Below are 16,742 nucleotides of genomic sequence, written 5' to 3'. Positions count from 1 at the left end.
GGAAAGTAAGTGTACTTTAGCGCACGTTTTCTTTCCAGAGAGATCTCAATGGCCGCCGCCGCCGCCGCCGCCGCCGCCGCCGCCACCGCCGCTGGCTTTGCCGGAAGCCCATACTTATCCTCTTGCGTTGCTCGTCCCAGGCAATCATTAGGCACCGAGTCCCTGTTTTACTGCTTGGCCGCGGAAGACGCCGGACTTTGTTCTCAGCACTAACCAGAAGCCGAGGAGGTCAGGGTGTCCCAAATTGAGTTTGTCGAGCTGAAAGCGCTGCGAGCCGGGCGCAAGACTGGCGAACTGTGGCTCCGTTTTGTTGTGGCCGAAACTGGAGATACAAGTGAGTCCAAGTGACCGGACAGAAGCAGTAAAGAAGAGGCGCTACATACAGAAAGAAAGATTTGGAACGGAAGGCGCCAAAATGGCCCACAGTGGTTCCTTCCGCAAGCAAAGATTTGCCCAAGTTGAAAGAAGAACAGGCACAAAGTGTGACGCCACACACAATTTTACTCTCATCTCAGGCAAAGCTTTTCTATCAAAACAACCAGCCACCGAGCACTAAAAGAATCCACAGATGCCAATGTGCACTTTGTTCGCAACGATACGCAAGAGCTGAAGCAATGTGAACCAGGTTGCCAGGTTGAACTTTGAGCAAGCCGCCAAAGCCACCAAAGCAAAAGGGATTTCCAAAGCCACTTTGCCCACGTGCGCTTGTTTTCTTGTGGTCTGCGAAACGTGTGAAATGCAGTCTGCCATTGTGCCATTGGCTGGCCACCAGACTTGCCCGGTGAGGAGAAGCGCTTCAGAGCGTGGACGCCACGCATGGATGAGAAAGGCTCAGGCTGTTTGTCATCCACCCGAATCCCACCGAGGGTGGCGTATTGCCATCGGCCAGCCGGGCGTCCTTGTCATCCACGTCCCGGCGGCTAATGCGTTGGAAGGAAGCTCCAAAGCCCAATTCAAAGTTGGAAAGCAAGGCATTTCTGCCATGGCCAAGAGTTTGATGGAACTAAGGTGAGGACTTTGAGCCCCATCGTGTGTGTGTGTGTGTGTGTGGTTAATTTGGGGGAAGGAACCGGCATCATTTTCCGTGGCACTTTTCTGCCACTGAATGTGAGAAGACCCCCCCCCCCCACAACCACCCACATGGACCATCCGCCGCCAGCGCCTTTTGGACGGGGGCTCGCTCTGGCTTTCTCGGAGCCGCTAATCATTGAGCCGCGGCCGGCGAAGGCTTCCGTTCCCGCGAGCGGCCCTCGGTTTTTTTTTTTGCACTCCACACATTAACCCAAGAGGACATCCTTGTTGGTTAAGCAATAAAAGGGAGGAGGGAGCGGCGGGTGGCGAGCGGCCGGCAGCGTTTAAAAGGCAGCCAGGGAAGAGGCGGGCGGCCACCACCACCACCACCACGCGGACGGCCGCTCCTTGACGGCCAAGATGTTTGTGGACGAGCGCATCGTGACTCTGTTCAAGAGGAACGCGCATCACACCTTGACTTACTGGAGCCTTTTCTTCAGCTTTGGGCTGAGCATCGCTTTTCTCGGGCCCACCATTAAGGACCTGCAGTGTCAAACCAAGTCCACGCTGAGCCAGATCACCTGGGTCTTCTTCTCCCAGCAGTTCTGCTTGCTGATCGGCAGCTCGGTGGGCGGCATCTTCAAGAGGACGTAGGTAGCCGTCGCCGCTGGCCGGCGGGAAGAGCCTTGCCAGCCTCGCCAGCCTCGTCAGCCTTCCCTCACCGCGAGAACTCGTCCTTGACTCGCTCCGCTCTAGGTTGTTCAGCGCGCTGTCCGCTTTGTTGGTGTCGACGCTCCTCATCTCGGTCATCTTCGCCGTCATCCCTTGGTGCACCCAAGTCCTGACACTGGCCGTGGCCATGGCCGTGTCCGGCTTGGCCATGGGAGTCATCGACACCATCGCCAACATCCAACTGGTCAGCATCTACCAGAAGGACTCGGCCGTTTTCCTGCAGGTGAGAAGAACCGAGGGAGCTCGGCCGGCTTTGGCAACTCGGCCAGCTTTTGGCAGCTCTGCCGGCTGGCTTTAGGCAATTTTGGCAGCTTTGCTTTTCGCCAGGCTCTCCATTTCTTCATCGGCTTCGGCGCCCTGGTGAGCCCCCTGATCGCCGACCCCTTCCTGTCGGAGCACTGCGGCAACAGCACCGGCAACGTGACCGAATTGACGCATCACTTCAGAAACACGCTGATAAACAGCCCCGTTGCCGAGCACAACGTCACGCCGAGCCACGGGGGGGAGGCGGCAGCGGCGGCGGCGGGGTCCGGTGTGCACTACGCCTTCTGGATCATGGCTCTTATCAATGTAAAGAGGTCACTTGCGGTGAAATGGCGGCGGCGCCCGTCGGAATTTGATTGCCTTTGGCCCCCTCAGCTGCCCGTGCCCCTGGCCGTGCTCTTCCTGATGTATCGCGAGCGGCTGATCCCGTGCTGCCCCGGCGCCACGCCGCATCTGCTGGACAAAGACGAACTGGCCATGGAGAACCGGCAGGGAGCCCGAGACGCCGAGACGCCGGCGCACCAGGCTGGAGGTAGGTCCGTTACTGATCCATTTCATGCCTGCTTTCTTTCCTCTCTCTTGTCATGCCCGGGCGACAAACAAACAAACAAACAAACAAACAAACAAACAAACAAACAAACAAACAAACAAACAAACAAACAAACAAACAAAGAGACAAATACAGTTGTTCCTGCCTGCCTGCCTGCCTGCCTGCTTGCCTGCCTGCCGCTAATTGTCCACGCAGGTCACGGGAATATCTTCAGCTGCTGTCAGAATGATAACCTGCGTGGCCTGCCGCTATCCTTCTTCATGATTCACATCCTGGGCGGAATGGTGCTTTTCATGAGCGATGGTATTGTGGTGAGGGACAGACACACACACACGCACGCACGCACGCCCGCACGCCCGCACGCGCGCACACACACACACACACACACACACACACACACACACACACACACACGTACTGGAGAGCTGAGCTGTCCTTGGGTCGAGTTTTTTTTTTTTTTTTGCTTGGGCGTGTGAAACCAAAATTAAGACAGTAGCTGCACGCTGACCTCAAGTCAGGAAGACGTGAGCCTTCAAGCCGCTGCTCCCAGCTCAGGTTCTCTATCAAACAGCCAGCAACGAGAATGAATTGAAAGTGGAAAATCACTCCACTAGCTTAATGCTAACACAAAATGGCAAGCACAGGCTAATGAATTAGGAGGAAGTCGAGGCTAAAATGCTCTCTGCAGTATGTTCTGTGTAATTATTCTGTGCAATTCAGCAGATACCCTTTGTGAGCAAGGCTCCGCACGCCACGCCGTGGCAGGAGCAAGCCAGGGTCGTGACGCCGCGTAACCGAGGCCCACTTTGTTTTCCAGGGCGCCTATGCCGGCTTTGTCTTCACGTATGCCGTCAAACCGCCCATTTCTCTGGCCCATAAGGCAGCCGGCTACTTACCCAGCATTTTCTGGGCGGCCATCACGGCAGGTCGGCTGCTCTCCATCCCTCTCTCGTACCGTTTCCCAGTGGTGAGACTGCTCATCTTCAACCTGGTAAGGAAAGCGCCAAAGATGCCAAAGGGCGGAGGCGCCCGCCAAAGGGCGGAGGCGCCCGCCAAAGGGCGGAGGCGCCCGCCAAAGGGCGGAGGCTCCCGCCAAAGGGCGGAGGCGCCCGCCGAAGGGCGGACGCGCCCACCCCGCCAAAGGCGCTCGGGGTTTCACGCAACTTGTCCTGCCTTTGACAGGCGGGCGCAATCGTCACTGTCTTGCTGCTGCTGATCCTCTCCAACAGTAGCGCAATGTTGTACGTCGGCACCTGTTTGTGTGGGCTTTTTCTCAGCAGCATCTTCCCGTGCATGCTGGCCTACACCGAGGACATCCTCGATTACCAGGGTACGCCCGAGACCACGTGAGCGCGCGCAACACGCACACACGCGCACGTTGATAGAAAACACTGCCACCTTTTTAGGATGCGCTACCTCGGTGCTGGTGACCAGCGCGGGAATGGGAGAGATGGTCATGACGGTTCTGGTGGGCTCTGTAAGTCTAGCGGCTGCCAATGCGCCGGTCTCCCAAAACAACACTCGGAGACATTTGCTGGTGCTGTTCCGTTCCCCAGATTATCGAGACGAAAGGCAGCTACAGCTTTCTTCTGTGTGGCGTGATTATCGCCAGCCTTGGGTTGCTCCTTTTTCTGGCGCTGCTCTTCTTCCATCGGATGCACAGAAACTACCTCACAGGTACGGCAGCGTCACCCATTCGGACACCCCTGCCCAATTGGCATTCGCCTCCCGACCCCTTGCTCCTCGCTAGGAACGACAAGAAAATCGGCCATGGTAGAGGAAGAAACGCCAGGAGCGAGTGGCTCGCCCGCAGCTGAGCCAAACGAGGAGGCGCAGAAGAGCTGAGAGGGCGGGCGAGGGCAGGCAGGTTTGGGCGAGGGCCAGCGAAGCCCGGCGAGGGCCGTGAGAGCCGGCGAGGGCCGTTTGCCCAGCCCACTCCATCCCAGCCATCTTCCTCCGATCCCTTGACCACAAAGACTCTTTGTTACTTGAGATGGTTTTGTCGTTGGGGATCATCATTGATGCTGTGATGGTTTCAGTTTTGTCAAGTCAAGTTTATTTGTCTATTTGATTCTTCTCAAATGTCACTTTGGCGCAACGGAGGCAGTCGGGGGTCGCTATGACCTCTGCTGCCGTTCAATTTCCCGCACACGTCATGGCATCCTGCGGCAGCTGCTCCCGCATTAAAACATTCAGAGAGAGACTCCCATCCCTCCCTCCAGCCGTCCTTCAAATAAAATACGAGCCAATCCGAGTGCAGTTGATCAATCCGGAAGGACTTGTGGCCATATAAAACAACGCAAAGGAGCGAGCGAGCGAGCAAACGCCCGTTCCAAACTCGAAAGCCTTGTACTATTTTGACGACAAGCGTCTTGAAAGTCTGGCAATATTCCAATGTGGGTTTTAAAAGAAAACTCATCAATATCGTCCGACTGTTGCTACTGTGAGTGAATACTATGGCTAATTCTGATTCCTGGTCTTGTTTTTGTTTTGTCTTCCCAAATGAGCCGCTGTGCTTTTGCCCTCATCCGATGAGGCCGGGACTCTGAACTTGGCTCGATAACAAACAATGATTAACACATTGGATTTCACAACGCCTAACTCGCGTGCTTCAGCAAGCAGCCAGCTCGTCCACAAGGGGGCGACAGCCTCGTCGCGGGCTTCTAAATTTGATCAGGGGGCGAGTTGGCGCGGCGCCCTGCACGTTGCCCCACACAAAACAACAGGCAAGCTGTGACACAATCACACTTTGGCAGAGGACATTTAGGACAGCTTTGATCAAATATGATGTGCGCTCGCTATACGTACTGCCTGCCTCTGTTGAGAGGGTTGCAGAAAAACACAGAGAGAGAGAGCGAGCGAGAGCGATGGGTTTTTTCATCCTCTATCTGATAGATAGAGTCTATCAGAACTCCTTGTCAGTCAGTCAGTCAGTCAGTCAGTCAGTCAGTCAGACAGTAGGAATGCTACATGCACGTTGTCTTGTTTGCTTTTTATTTCTCTTGGATGCACCCATTTTTGGTTGATGATGTTCAGTTTGGCAGCGGCCCATCGAGCTGCGCCGATGTTCAAAACTGCGCTCAAAATGGGCCCAACGAATTTGGCGAGGGTGGGAACCCGCCTTGCCTTGCCTTCTCAACTGGCAGTCGCATCGTTTTGAAGAGTCCAAACCTTGTGTGGAAGGACGCTTGGGGAAGAGTTTGCAGTGAGTGGAGTGAGTGGAGTGAGTGGAGTGAGTGAGTGAGTGAGTGAGTGAGTGAGTGAGTGAGTGAGTGAGTGAGTGAGTGAGTGAGTGAGTGAGTGAGTGGAGTGAGTGAGTGAGTGAGTGAGTGAGTGAGTGAGTGAGTGAGTGAGTGAGTGAGTGAGTGAGTGAGTGAGTGAGTGAGTGAGTGAGTGAGTGAGAGTGACCAAGGAAGCCATCTGACCTCGTAGTTGTTGTGTCTTGCATCTCAAAACAAGCCAATCGCCCCTTTTTTGATTTGCACGTCTCGGAACGCAATTCAAACCCAAACTGCAAGTTGTCCCTTTTATTGACAAGCGAACGTTCAGATAGTACACGTCGACAGAGAAATCCCGCCAGACAACCAGAAGCCGCTCGCCAATGCACCGAGCGTCGGACACGTCCCGGCTGAGAAGAACCGTGCCGGAGCGAGGGGAGCCGCCTCAAAGACGGTGGCTTTGCGGGGGACGGCGCCAGGAGCGCATGCAGGCGGATGCAGAAGACCGGCCGAGGCCCGCAGACTCCAAAACAAAAGCTTTGGAAGTCAACTTTCAACCGGGTCTCCTTACTTGAGGGAACCTTTGAAGTGAAGCGCATCCAACTAGGTTTCCATGGCGGGACATATCTCAACGCAGCTGTCCGTAAGGCGGATTCCGTACCACCCGGCCCAGAACTGGGTGTCCTTGCCGCCGTGGACGAAGCGGATGTATCTCACTCCTGGCCCATAGTTGTGGAACACGTGTGTGATCTGATGAGGGGAAAAAAAATAAAATAAAAATCAATCAATCCAAATTTTCCCTTGTTGCTCGGACTTAATTTTCCTCAAGGTGGCTCTGCCTTCATACCTGCTTCCATTTGCCATCGTTCCATTGCTGAAAATAAATCTCGTCGGGGGAAAAGCTCTCCATTGGCTTCTTCCTTTGATTTAGCAGCTCCACGTGGATCTTGTATTGACAGCCGCAGTCCCATCGAGGGGCATACCTACAATGCATACCGGGGGTCAGCGGGTCAGCGGGCTGGCCCTCAAGTCCAGGTCGCCGCAAGCAGCAGCACCACCACCACCACCACGCACTTCACAATGTGACGTCAGCGCTTTGGTCAGACTCGAGGCTGGATCACTTTGGCGAGGCTTGCTCGTACTTTTCAAAATGCAACAGTCACCAAGCGGGGTGTTTCTCCAAAAGCATCAGGCTGTTGCAGTCCGCCTTGGCTTCCTTGTTTTTTACCGGCTGAGCATTTTGGGCCGCGGTTAAAATGGCGCCGACCCCGTGCATCGGTGCCCGTTAGCCGGGTAGCCTCGGTCTGCGCGAGCGCTTACCAGTCGGCTATTCTGATGTGCGGCTGGATACGGTCCATGAAGGATGCGCTGTAACCTTCCGACTCCAGATCAATCAGCTGGGACTTGCTGCACATGCTGAAGGAAATCAAATGAAAAGATCACGGCCAAGATGGGCGACTCGGGCCCGTCCCCTCCCCTCCTCTCCCCGTCGCCCTTACCCATACGAAGTGACAAAGTTGTTCTTGACGCTTTCATTCGGGTGCGCCACCAAAACACCTTCGACCTTCCAGTGGTCGCCGCCGTTCTCCGAGATCTGCCAACCTCTCATCTGATCTGGAAAGACCATGGCCAGCGTGAGGAAAAGGTAGCTAGCGACGGCACAAGGGTTAGGGCTTTCCCGACCTTCAGCCCGCGGGTTCTTGAGAAGATTTCGTTTCTTCTTGCACAAGAAGTAAAACAAGCGCCAGTCTTGGGGAACTCTGGACGCGTCGAGGAGCCGGTGGCCTTCCCGACGGCAGCGCTCTCTCCATAAGGACTGGCTGTCGGCGACGTCTCTCCATTGACGGCACACTAAGCGACAAATCAGGACCACCTGCTGAGGGGGGAGCTTCAAGAAGATCTCTTCCAGGACATCCAGAGGAACAGAGCCCTGATGAGAAAAGAGCAAAGCCACGTGAAGCTCGCAGCCAACCAAACAACCGCCAAAAAGCACTCGTGTCAAATGGGGGTGTGCAAGGTGTGCAGGGCACAGATGGGGATGGATCACTTTGGTTCAAGCCAGGTCGCGCTAATAGGCTGAGTCAGCGAAGACTGAGTCTATGCGCAAGGCTCTCGGGACACGGGCAGCAATGTTGTCGGGTCCCGCGTGGTGTTCGCCGGACCCTCTGAGAGAGCCGTCCGTCCGGCCGGCCGGCCATCACCCTATGCTGTCACTGTTTACATCTGGAGGAGGAGGAGGAGGAGGAGGAGGCCTGCGGTGCTCTTGTCTGCCTCAAACGGGGCTGGGCAGAAAGTCATTCCGTCGCCCGCGACTTGATCCTCCGTCCGTCGCACAAAGAGCTGCCTATTCCCAGTCACCGCGTCGGCAGGCACAAATGAAACGGTTGCTTTCGACGTTGTTAGGCTTCGCGAGGAAGCGTACCTCGAGCACGGTAGAAACGGGAGACGGAGTCTGAGGGACGGAATCGGAGCTCTGCGTTGCACCCATTCCGACTCCAGTTCATGGACGGACCACACACGGCGTCTTCGAAATCTGAATGAGGTCAAACCGGCCGGAGATGTCAACTTCGGCAACAAGCTCGACGCGGAAGTTCAAGGCGAAGTAAACGCTCAAGTCGATTCGATTCGATTCAATTCGATGAGGCAGCGACGTTGTAGCTTACCGGATGCGATCGAGTGTCGCGCCTCACTCAGAAAATAAAGGTCTCGACATATAGTTCCAGAAGACGTCGCGCATCAAAACGAAAGCATGAAGTCATTCTTGCTTTCGGTACTGACATGGCGTGGTAAGAGTCGGCGTCGGTGCCATCAGCAAACCACCGACCCGACGAGACGTGACGCTTACGCCTGCCTATATGTTGGACTCCCGATTGGCTTCTCGCGGCTGAAGCCAGAAGGCAGCCATCTTACGTTGCCACCGGTGCACCGTTTGCATCGATAGGTGCGCAGCCTACTTGGAAGTGAATCGTCACTTACGGAGGTTTTGCTGCGGATTTTTCCTCGTGTGCTTTGCTTTCACTTGGAGCGTTACCTTCAATGAGAAACATTTACAAGTCTCATTCTTACCGACGAAATGCGCATGTCGCGCTTCTGCCAGACTCATTGGTACGTACACCCGTCATTTTGGCCGTGACGAGTGGAGACGAACGACGTGAGGCAGGCGCCTCGAGAGTGGCGACGCAACGCAACACGAAAGGCCCGGCCGGCCCGCCGGTGGCTTCACTTCTCGTGCGTCATCAAGTGGGCGTTTCCTCCGGCAATCCAAGTGGGGAAAAAGCGCGTTTCACTTCTTTATAAGAAATACGGCTTTGCTTTGCGCTCAATACACTGCGGAATAACAATTTACTTCATGGGGGGGAACCTTGAAGTCACATCTTAAATGGACTGGGAGCAAATGTAAGATGGCTAATATTGGGGTAGTGTGATCACATTTTCTTGCCCGTGAGAGCAGCCCTGCAGCAGCATTTTGTACTGACTGTGGACTTTTGATGCTGGACTTAGGAAGACCAAAGAATAATGCATTACAGTAGACCAGGTGCGACGTGATAAACGCATGTAGAATAGTTTCCGCTTCACCGGTCGAGAGGATCGGACGAATCTTAGCAATATTACGAAGGTGAAAAAACGCAATTCTGGTTATATTCTTAATGTGCTTTTGAAAGGAGAGCGTCTGGTCAAATATTACCCCGTGATTAGTTACAGTATCGCTCATACTCCTGCTAATTATGCGGAAATTGGCAGATTTGACTTTGTTTCCACAAACAGAATAACTTGTCTTGAGCCCAAGAGGGACCGACATGGGAAAAGACAACAAGTGTGCTGTTCTTTTGAGCCAGCTCAATATCAACAGCCAAAGTCAAAAAGAAGGGAGAAAAAAAACCCACAATTATCCTTGACTGAGAGAGTTTTTTAATATTCTGGTACACAAACAGGTGCAATTGTTCTTGAAATCACGCAGGCACCGCAAGGTCAAACAAAAAGTTGACCATCCTTAACTGGAGTAAATGTACGCCGAAAGATGCCAAGAAGACATCATCATCAGTGTCACATTTCAAGCAGAGCCCAACCGTGTCGGCCGATACCGTTTGTCAAGCTTCATTTGCCCTCGGCCGTGTTTTACTGAGCGAGCGTGCGACGCCTTTTTGAGTGACCGAGACTTGGCCTCTCCTCTGTTGGCTCTAAAACAAAGATGACTCCAAGTGCTGACAAACGGGGCTCGCTTTTCTTTCCTCAGCACAGGAACAACTTCCCCTATGTGTCCGTATCGATCCTGTGAGCTGCAAAGAGAAACAAGCACAGACGCACGTTTAGACAGACGCAGCCTAAAAGCATTTTCCTTGCCCGCTTGGGCTGCAGCGAGCCGGATCCCGAAAGGACCGACGGAGAACTCCACTCGGTCTGTGAAGATGACTCACATTGCTTTGGTATCCTGAGTGCTTCGGAGTCTCCTGACAGGACTTGATGCATGACACCGCGGAACTGGTACAGCACCTTGAGGCTCTTTTCCTCCCCCACGCACGGGTCATAGAAACCGGGCAGGCCGGACTAAGAGACAGAGCAGAGGGACAAGCGCAAAGGCGGGATCACGTCATCTTCACGCGCCGACTCAACAAATGGGACGGTCGACGGAATAATCCGTTCAAATATCCCCCCGCCCCCCGGTCCTAAGAGCAAGGCCGGCAAAAAAAAAAAAAAAAAAGCTTGGAAATTTGACGGCGGCATTTGCCATCCGGTCGGCATCGGGATACCTTGGCGGCCTCGGTGAGGATGAGTTTGGAGTCCTTCACCAGACACTGCAGCGGCACGCTCACATCGATCACCTTGGCCCGCTCGTGTCTCCGGCTGTTGTCCGTCACGAACTTGCCGTACCAGGCGTTGAGGATGACCAGACCTGGTTGGGCGGCACGGCACGGCAGCGCGTAAGCGGGAAGCCGGCCGGAGGACCTCTGGGACTGCGCTCGACGACAGCGAGCGCAACGCCGGAGCGACGGGAAGAGGAGATCCCGAGGGCAACGACGGTTGCCGGAAAATGCAAAGTATTTGGCAAGGCCTCCGAGCGGCCGCTTTTGGCGCCTCACTTTGGGAGGACGACCAAACGCAATGAAATGTTTGGAATTTGCAGAGCGTCTCCAAAGAACTCGAGCGATGCCCAGGACGAGCCGCGCTCGCTGGGCTTTCGAAGCCAGCCGACCGGCCGTCCGTCCGTACCCATTCGAGACTCCTCGGCTTCGATAATCCTCCGCACGGACTCCTGCATTAGTAAGACCTGCACGGATGAAAAAGGCAAGCAGACGGTCAGCTGAGAGGGGGGACGTCAGCCAGACGTGGGGGCTTGCATCTCGCCGCGGCCTCAGCTTGGCTTTGAAATGAAGCGGCGGTGAGCTCACCGCCGACTCCGCCTCTTGCTTCTTCTTGGCCGTGTTGGAAGCCGAGCTTTGCCGCTGCTTCTCCAAGTCCCTGTCGGAAGACGGAGGGGACAGAGCTTCAACCAAGCGTCAACATTGCGCGCGGTCGGTCCGCGGCCTCCAATTTCGCACCGTTCCTTCTGGGCCCGCACGTACGGCTGGATGACGAGCTGCCGCACGGCCAGGTAGACCACCAGCGGTCCCACCGTGGCGTAAAACACGGCGCTGGGCAGGAGTTGGTCGGTCAGGTGAACGGGGAAGAGGTACGTCTGGCTGGCTCGGTTTAGCCTGCGCACAGACGCTGCCCTGGATTATCTGCTATTCGTGGATGGCGCCCTGCCTGCCTCGACGCCAGGTTGCGACCAAACCAGGCTTGTCCGAGCGCCACTCACTTGACCTTGAGCGAGACACCCTGAGGCACCCCGACGCTGACCACGGCCCCCAGAACGCTGTGTCGGCTGATTTTCCTCTCGGCGCCGTACTCCAGCACAGTCCCAAAGAAGCCGGACCTGCAACGCGCGCCCGCGCGCACACACACACAAGCGCAGCGGCTGCAGCAAAAAGCGTGGACTGGGAAAAACAAGAGGTTCCCATCTGGCTACCGACTTGATTGAGCCCTTGATTCTGGTCTGGTCTTCGTCCTGGAACTTGTACTGGTAGCTCATCATCATAAAAGTGTGCGGAATCCCCAGCTGCAAAGAGGGAGCAAAGGTGGTGGTGGCGGCGGCTGAGGAGCAAGCGGCGAGCGAGGTGGGCGGGGCCGGGCGGCACACCTGCAGGGCCAAGGTGAAATGGCTGCTCTTGGTGTCCCGAACGACGCTGGTGTTCATGGACGAGTGGATGCCCCACCGCCACTGCAGGTAACCCATGGTGTTCTTGTCCAGGTGGCGGGCCAGCACGGTGGTGAGGCCGGGACGCACGCCTCGCGAGGAAAACTGCAGTCCGCACTGCGCCGTCACGTAGCTCGGGGCAAAAAGAGCAGGAAAGACAACACTCGCACCTTTGTCTGCTCCGCTCATTCTGGGAACGCCAAAGTCTTACAAGCGCGGCGTCAAATTGCGGAAGACTTTCATTCCAAAGAGAGGTCCGTGGGTGTCCCCGGCGCCCAGCTCCATCTGCGGGCACAAACAAAGCGCTGTCCACGGCTCCCAAACAACGTGGATACTTTGGATCGTCGCAAAGCAAATGGGACTTTGCGGCTCTTCAGCGACGGGCTCGACCGAAAAGCGGCGGACGCTCTGCCGTATCTGTCGCTTTGATGATGGCCAGGCCAGCAAGGCAGGAAGTGAGCGAGCGAGCGCATTTTGGGAGAGGCTGTCGGTGATTGTCGAATAACCTTTTTCCGTGACTTTTTGTGTCAGACTGACGTGATGCCCGGCGCCGGGATCGGATGGGAACCGTCTGCTCGCTCGCACGCACGCACGCACGCACGCACGCGGGTTCTTTTGGGCAACATACCTCTCCCCAACCTTGAGCCGAGGTGACTCTCCTCAAGGCCAAGTTAATAGTCCCGCCTCCGTTTCCATTGTGCGTAGACAAAGAACCGGACAAGATGGCCGTGTCGTTGGCGGTGAGAGGGGCCTGGAGAAGAGGGCGCGCGCACACAGTTCACAACAGCTGCCTCGCACGCTCGCACGCACGCACGCACGCACAAAAGAGACAGACCTCGATGGATTGGGAGATGTGCATTTTGTTGATTTCCAGGTGCGGGACGCCGCCTCCACCTATGCCCTCGTAGTCCTCCTCGTAGCGATCAAAGAGGTCCGTGGCATCGACGCCCACGCTAATTGTTCCCTTTGAAGGGAGGGGGGGGCACGTGAGAGCAGCGAGCCAGCTGGCCGGTCAGCCATCTCCAGCGAGTCATCGCACCTTCGGGTTGGTCCTTTGCTGAAGTCTCCTCTCCTCTCGCTCCCTCTGAAGACGCTCGTACTCCTCTCGAATCTCCGCAGGGGTTCTTTTCCTCTCTATCACCTGGAGGAGGAACACACTGTGCCACCCGAACCCGTACAAGGGGCTCTTTCACGGAAAAAGAATGCTCATCTGTGACAGAGCGCACGCGTGGGGTGGGGGGAATCTGACAGAGCTTTGGCCATACGTAGCGCACGGCGTCCTTCTCGACACACGTCAAGACTGCGCGAGTCACCCGAAGATAAAGCGTCACTCGACCGACTGACCTCCCATCCGTCGACGTCAAGTCCGCGCTTGCCATAGATGTCGTAGATGGCTCGTGCCTGCGGATCACTCAGCACTAGAGAAACACAGAGCAAACGTCGCTCTGGCTCCGGATTTTGGGTCATTGGCGAGTTACCTTCGTAAGCTTGGTGCACCAGGTTGAAAAGACACTCTGCTTGCCGCTTGAGTTCGGGATCCCGATGTTTGTCTGGGTGGTATAACATGCACAAGCGTCTGTACGCCGCCTTCAGCTGCTCCTGCGTTGCCTGAAGCACAACGTTCACACGACGATTGACTTAGAGGAAATGTAAAAGTCGTGGAAAGAACGGAAAGGCAAGAGGATCATTGTTGTCAAACAGCTGGCTGGCAGAGAGCGTCAAAGGCTCGGTCCACACCGGACATCCGTTCCCATTTTGGGGCCCCCTCCGTGCAGTGTGAAGCGCAATCATGCAATTATTTCAAAACCAACAATGTGGCTAGCCATTGGCCGTGTATCTGATGCCTCTGCAGGAGGAGCACTCATCCCTCCACCAAAAGTCCAATACCCGGCTGGAAAGAGCGCTCCGGAGACCGCTGACGACCGACCGGCTGTGAAGCTTTGCTTGTTCAGTGACAGCTTTATACGTTAACAACCATGGCTGCATACAAAGTGTCGCCGCACGTCGAGTCAAAATCAGAAATGTGACAGCGGCAAGGACCGGACGCCAGGGCATGCAGTTGCACTAGTACTGGCACTGACGGTAGGCAGGGGAGCACGCACGCACGCACGCACGCACGCACGCACGCACGCACGCACGCACGCACGCACGCACGCTGTCTAATTGGTCAGCTCTTTTAAATGGTGATTACGGCTCTTACGAATGACAATGAACTCCGAAGAAGCTCTTCGAGGACTTTGGAAATAGGAGTATTTTCTCCAGTCGCCCCATTTTAGCAGACGATTGCCAATAGTATTGTGACTCTTTACAGACTACCGACGAGGGTTCGCCTTGTGCGTTCGCTCGCAACGGGGCACGCTGCATTAAAAAGGAGACACCTGAGAGGAAGCACGCGATCCCCTTGACATCAAGCATGTCTAATCTGATCAAGTCAACTGGAAGTAAATCCGGGTGTAGTCGAGGGCCACAGCAATAGCCAACTCGCCCTGAGCGCACTGCAAACACGAAGAGGTCAACTCGCAAGATCAGTCTGCACGGAGGCGAGGGGAGGGGAGGGGAGGGGAGGGGACGGAAGGGCCCGCACAAGGGCAAAAGCGTGCGTGCGTGCGTGCGTGCACGAGCCGGTTTGGTTCGATGACCGCTTGGTGGCTGCCTTTCGCGCTCCGGAAAAAAGTTTGCAGCCAGAGGCAGGCACACACCGAAATCAATGTCGCCGGTCACAAGTTAGCCGTTTGGCTAACTTGTTGAACATCGTGACAAGCCCAACCGGAAGGCAACATGGGCGGCCAGACTCGATGGCACTCGCCAGAGCATCTTCACACTAATTAGTTCTTCTCGGGATAATTGCGAAATGTACCTCTCGTCGGACGTTAAGCAGGGAATAGTAATCATCACTGGAGATCTCATCATCGTCCAAGGCAGACGCCATGTTTCCTGCCAGTCATTTCTTCTTCGTTATGTCATCAGAGTTACACAAGAATGGCTGTCGCACTCGGGCGCCATCTTGCGTGGCGGGTGTACTGTACAACACAAGCACTTTGGGACAGGTACACCGGTACAACGGTCATCGTTCGTTCGTTTTTTAAAACACTGGCTGGGCCAGCGGGTGGGGCCCTTTTACCGCCACCAAAGCCCGGGCCACCTCCGGTGCCATGCCGCTGTTTTACACATACAATTTTGCACTGCCGGAACAGTTCTTCAGAGTACTCTCATTTCCCAGTGCAAGTGAATGCATCTCTACGCGTCACCGGCGTGCGTGCTGCACTCGGGCTGCTCATTGGATGAGTTGACTTCAGGCTGCAAAAAGCAGCGGGAGCTCCAGCGAAGAGCCTTTCTGATGCTGCTGGTAGTAGCTATAGCTATGGACGTCTTCAATTGCTCAATTCAAATGAACTGAGCCAATGTAACGCGCAAGTAAAGAAGGCGCTGCTGGACTTTTCTCTGTGGCTGATCATTGGATGAGTTGACTTCAGGCTGCAAAAAGCAGCGCCAGCGGTAGCGCCAGCGGTAGCGCCAGCGAAGAGCCTTTTTTTTTTTTATGCTGCTGGTAGCTACGCACGTCTTCAGTTGCTCAATTCAAATGAACCGAGCCAATGTAACGCGTAAGTAAAGAAGGCGCTGCTGGACTTTTTTTCTGTGGCTGTCGTGGTCAGCTGACTGACTGCCGTCCACGGAGACCTTACAAGTGCAACAGTCGTGAAAAACCTAGTTTAAAGCTGTCGAGTTAAAGTCGCAAAATAAGTTCCGATAAGTCTGTTTATATGATCAACAGACAAGTTAGCAGCAACTCACTTCACTTTTAGCGGCATTTCGTCATGACGTTAGAATACTCGATGGTTGAGCGTTTTGTTGGCAAATAAATTGAAGGTAAACGAAGTTCTACCACATCTTCTACTTTCTATATATGGATTAAACGGACTTTTTGGAACAGAAAATGAAGCGGAAAGGTGAGAGCTCATTTCTTTCTAAAGAAGCAGATATGGAGTGCAGAGCAGAAGCAAAAAGAGGCCAGCCCTGCATGGTGTCAACTGTGATAGTAATCCACTTGCAGGAGCCCGACAAGGAAGTCGTGGAGATGGACAAACACAAGATGGTCCAATTAGGCTGTGGTATTTGTTCATGCTAAAATGCTACAAAACGTAATAACCCCCCTTCAGAACAGCGTGTACGTTTGTATAATAAACAATGCACTATGTGTCTTTTTTTTTTTGTTTTTGTTTTTTTTACATAGTACGGTTTCACAGTCAGTACCGTGCGATTTTCTTTTCAACCACAAAGGCCCGCTTTGGTTCACTCGCACTCCGTGCAAGGCAGCGGGGAGCTGTCCGTTCAGCACCGCCCCGTCCCGTAGCGCATTTCAGCACTGCTGCGCCAGCAGCACCGCGTATCATTATCTGCCGTTAGATCGCTCGTAGTTCGTCAAAAAAAGGAGGAATCCTAATACGAAATGAAAGAAAAACAATCCAACCAGGCCCAAGACCTCCGTCCAAGCAGGAGAGCAGATCATTCGTCCTGCATCAGGGGGATTCCAGGGGCTTAAAATACGCGACGAAATACGGTGACGTCATCGCTAGAAATGAAATGTGTCATATCTGCAAAACCGTAGCAGCACAAACAAAAGTTTTTGCAGCACAAACGAAGCACAAACGAACGGTACCATTTTGGGTTCATTTCGCAGTAAATGGGGGGCTGAGTGACGTCATCGCTAGAAATTAAATGTGTAATAGCTCCG

General features: G+C 54.7%; 3 protein-coding genes across 4 annotated transcripts; 1 reads left to right on the top strand and 2 right to left on the bottom strand.

Moving 5' to 3' along the window:
• Positions 1 to 1,177: 1,177 nt before the first annotated feature.
• Positions 1,178 to 5,027, top strand: slc60a1b (solute carrier family 60 member 1b). 2 transcript variants are annotated; one of them, XM_088369552.1, is made up of 10 exons: positions 1,194 to 1,661; positions 1,768 to 1,966; positions 2,071 to 2,313; positions 2,383 to 2,539; positions 2,753 to 2,868; positions 3,375 to 3,548; positions 3,740 to 3,887; positions 3,964 to 4,034; positions 4,114 to 4,234; positions 4,308 to 5,027. In XM_088369552.1, exons 1-10 carry the CDS (start codon positions 1,432 to 1,434, stop codon positions 4,400 to 4,402), a joined length of 1,554 nt encoding a protein of 517 aa, XP_088225678.1. In that variant the 5' UTR covers positions 1,194 to 1,431; the 3' UTR covers positions 4,403 to 5,027. The 2 variants fall into 2 exon arrangements, with proteins under 2 accessions (XP_088225677.1, XP_088225678.1); XM_088369551.1 differs by having other exon boundaries at positions 1,178 to 1,661; positions 2,383 to 2,868.
• Positions 5,028 to 6,069: 1,042 nt separating this feature from the next.
• On the bottom strand, positions 6,070 to 8,629 carry LOC148403016 (F-box only protein 6-like). Its single transcript, XM_088369564.1, has 7 exons — positions 8,439 to 8,629; positions 8,198 to 8,308; positions 7,459 to 7,705; positions 7,275 to 7,389; positions 7,096 to 7,191; positions 6,623 to 6,758; positions 6,070 to 6,525 (listed from the first exon to the last, which is right to left on the bottom strand). The coding sequence occupies exons 2-7, from the start codon at positions 8,261 to 8,263 to the stop codon at positions 6,379 to 6,381; spliced, it is 807 nt and encodes a 268-aa protein (XP_088225690.1). The 5' UTR covers positions 8,264 to 8,308; positions 8,439 to 8,629; the 3' UTR covers positions 6,070 to 6,378.
• A 1,032-nt stretch (positions 8,630 to 9,661) lies between these two features.
• Positions 9,662 to 15,026, bottom strand: dnajc11a (DnaJ (Hsp40) homolog, subfamily C, member 11a). The gene is made up of 16 exons (XM_088369553.1): positions 14,868 to 15,026; positions 13,489 to 13,618; positions 13,355 to 13,428; positions 13,050 to 13,151; positions 12,846 to 12,974; positions 12,639 to 12,761; positions 12,222 to 12,295; positions 11,954 to 12,143; positions 11,787 to 11,872; positions 11,573 to 11,689; positions 11,313 to 11,468; positions 11,163 to 11,232; positions 10,984 to 11,041; positions 10,524 to 10,666; positions 10,191 to 10,320; positions 9,662 to 10,052 (listed from the first exon to the last, which is right to left on the bottom strand). Exons 1-16 carry the CDS (start codon positions 14,937 to 14,939, stop codon positions 10,027 to 10,029), a joined length of 1,680 nt encoding a protein of 559 aa, XP_088225679.1. The 5' UTR covers positions 14,940 to 15,026; the 3' UTR covers positions 9,662 to 10,026.
• Positions 15,027 to 16,742: the final 1,716 nt, after the last annotated feature.

The sequence above is a fragment of the Syngnathus floridae genome, chromosome 2 (genome assembly GCF_059516105.1).
Source record: "Syngnathus floridae isolate MCC-2025c chromosome 2, RoL_Sflo_1.0, whole genome shotgun sequence".
In the NCBI taxonomy this organism is placed as follows: domain Eukaryota; kingdom Metazoa; phylum Chordata; class Actinopteri; order Syngnathiformes; family Syngnathidae; genus Syngnathus; species Syngnathus floridae.
Note: the sequence above shows the minus strand (reverse complement) of the source record. Positions and strands in the feature narration are given on the sequence as shown.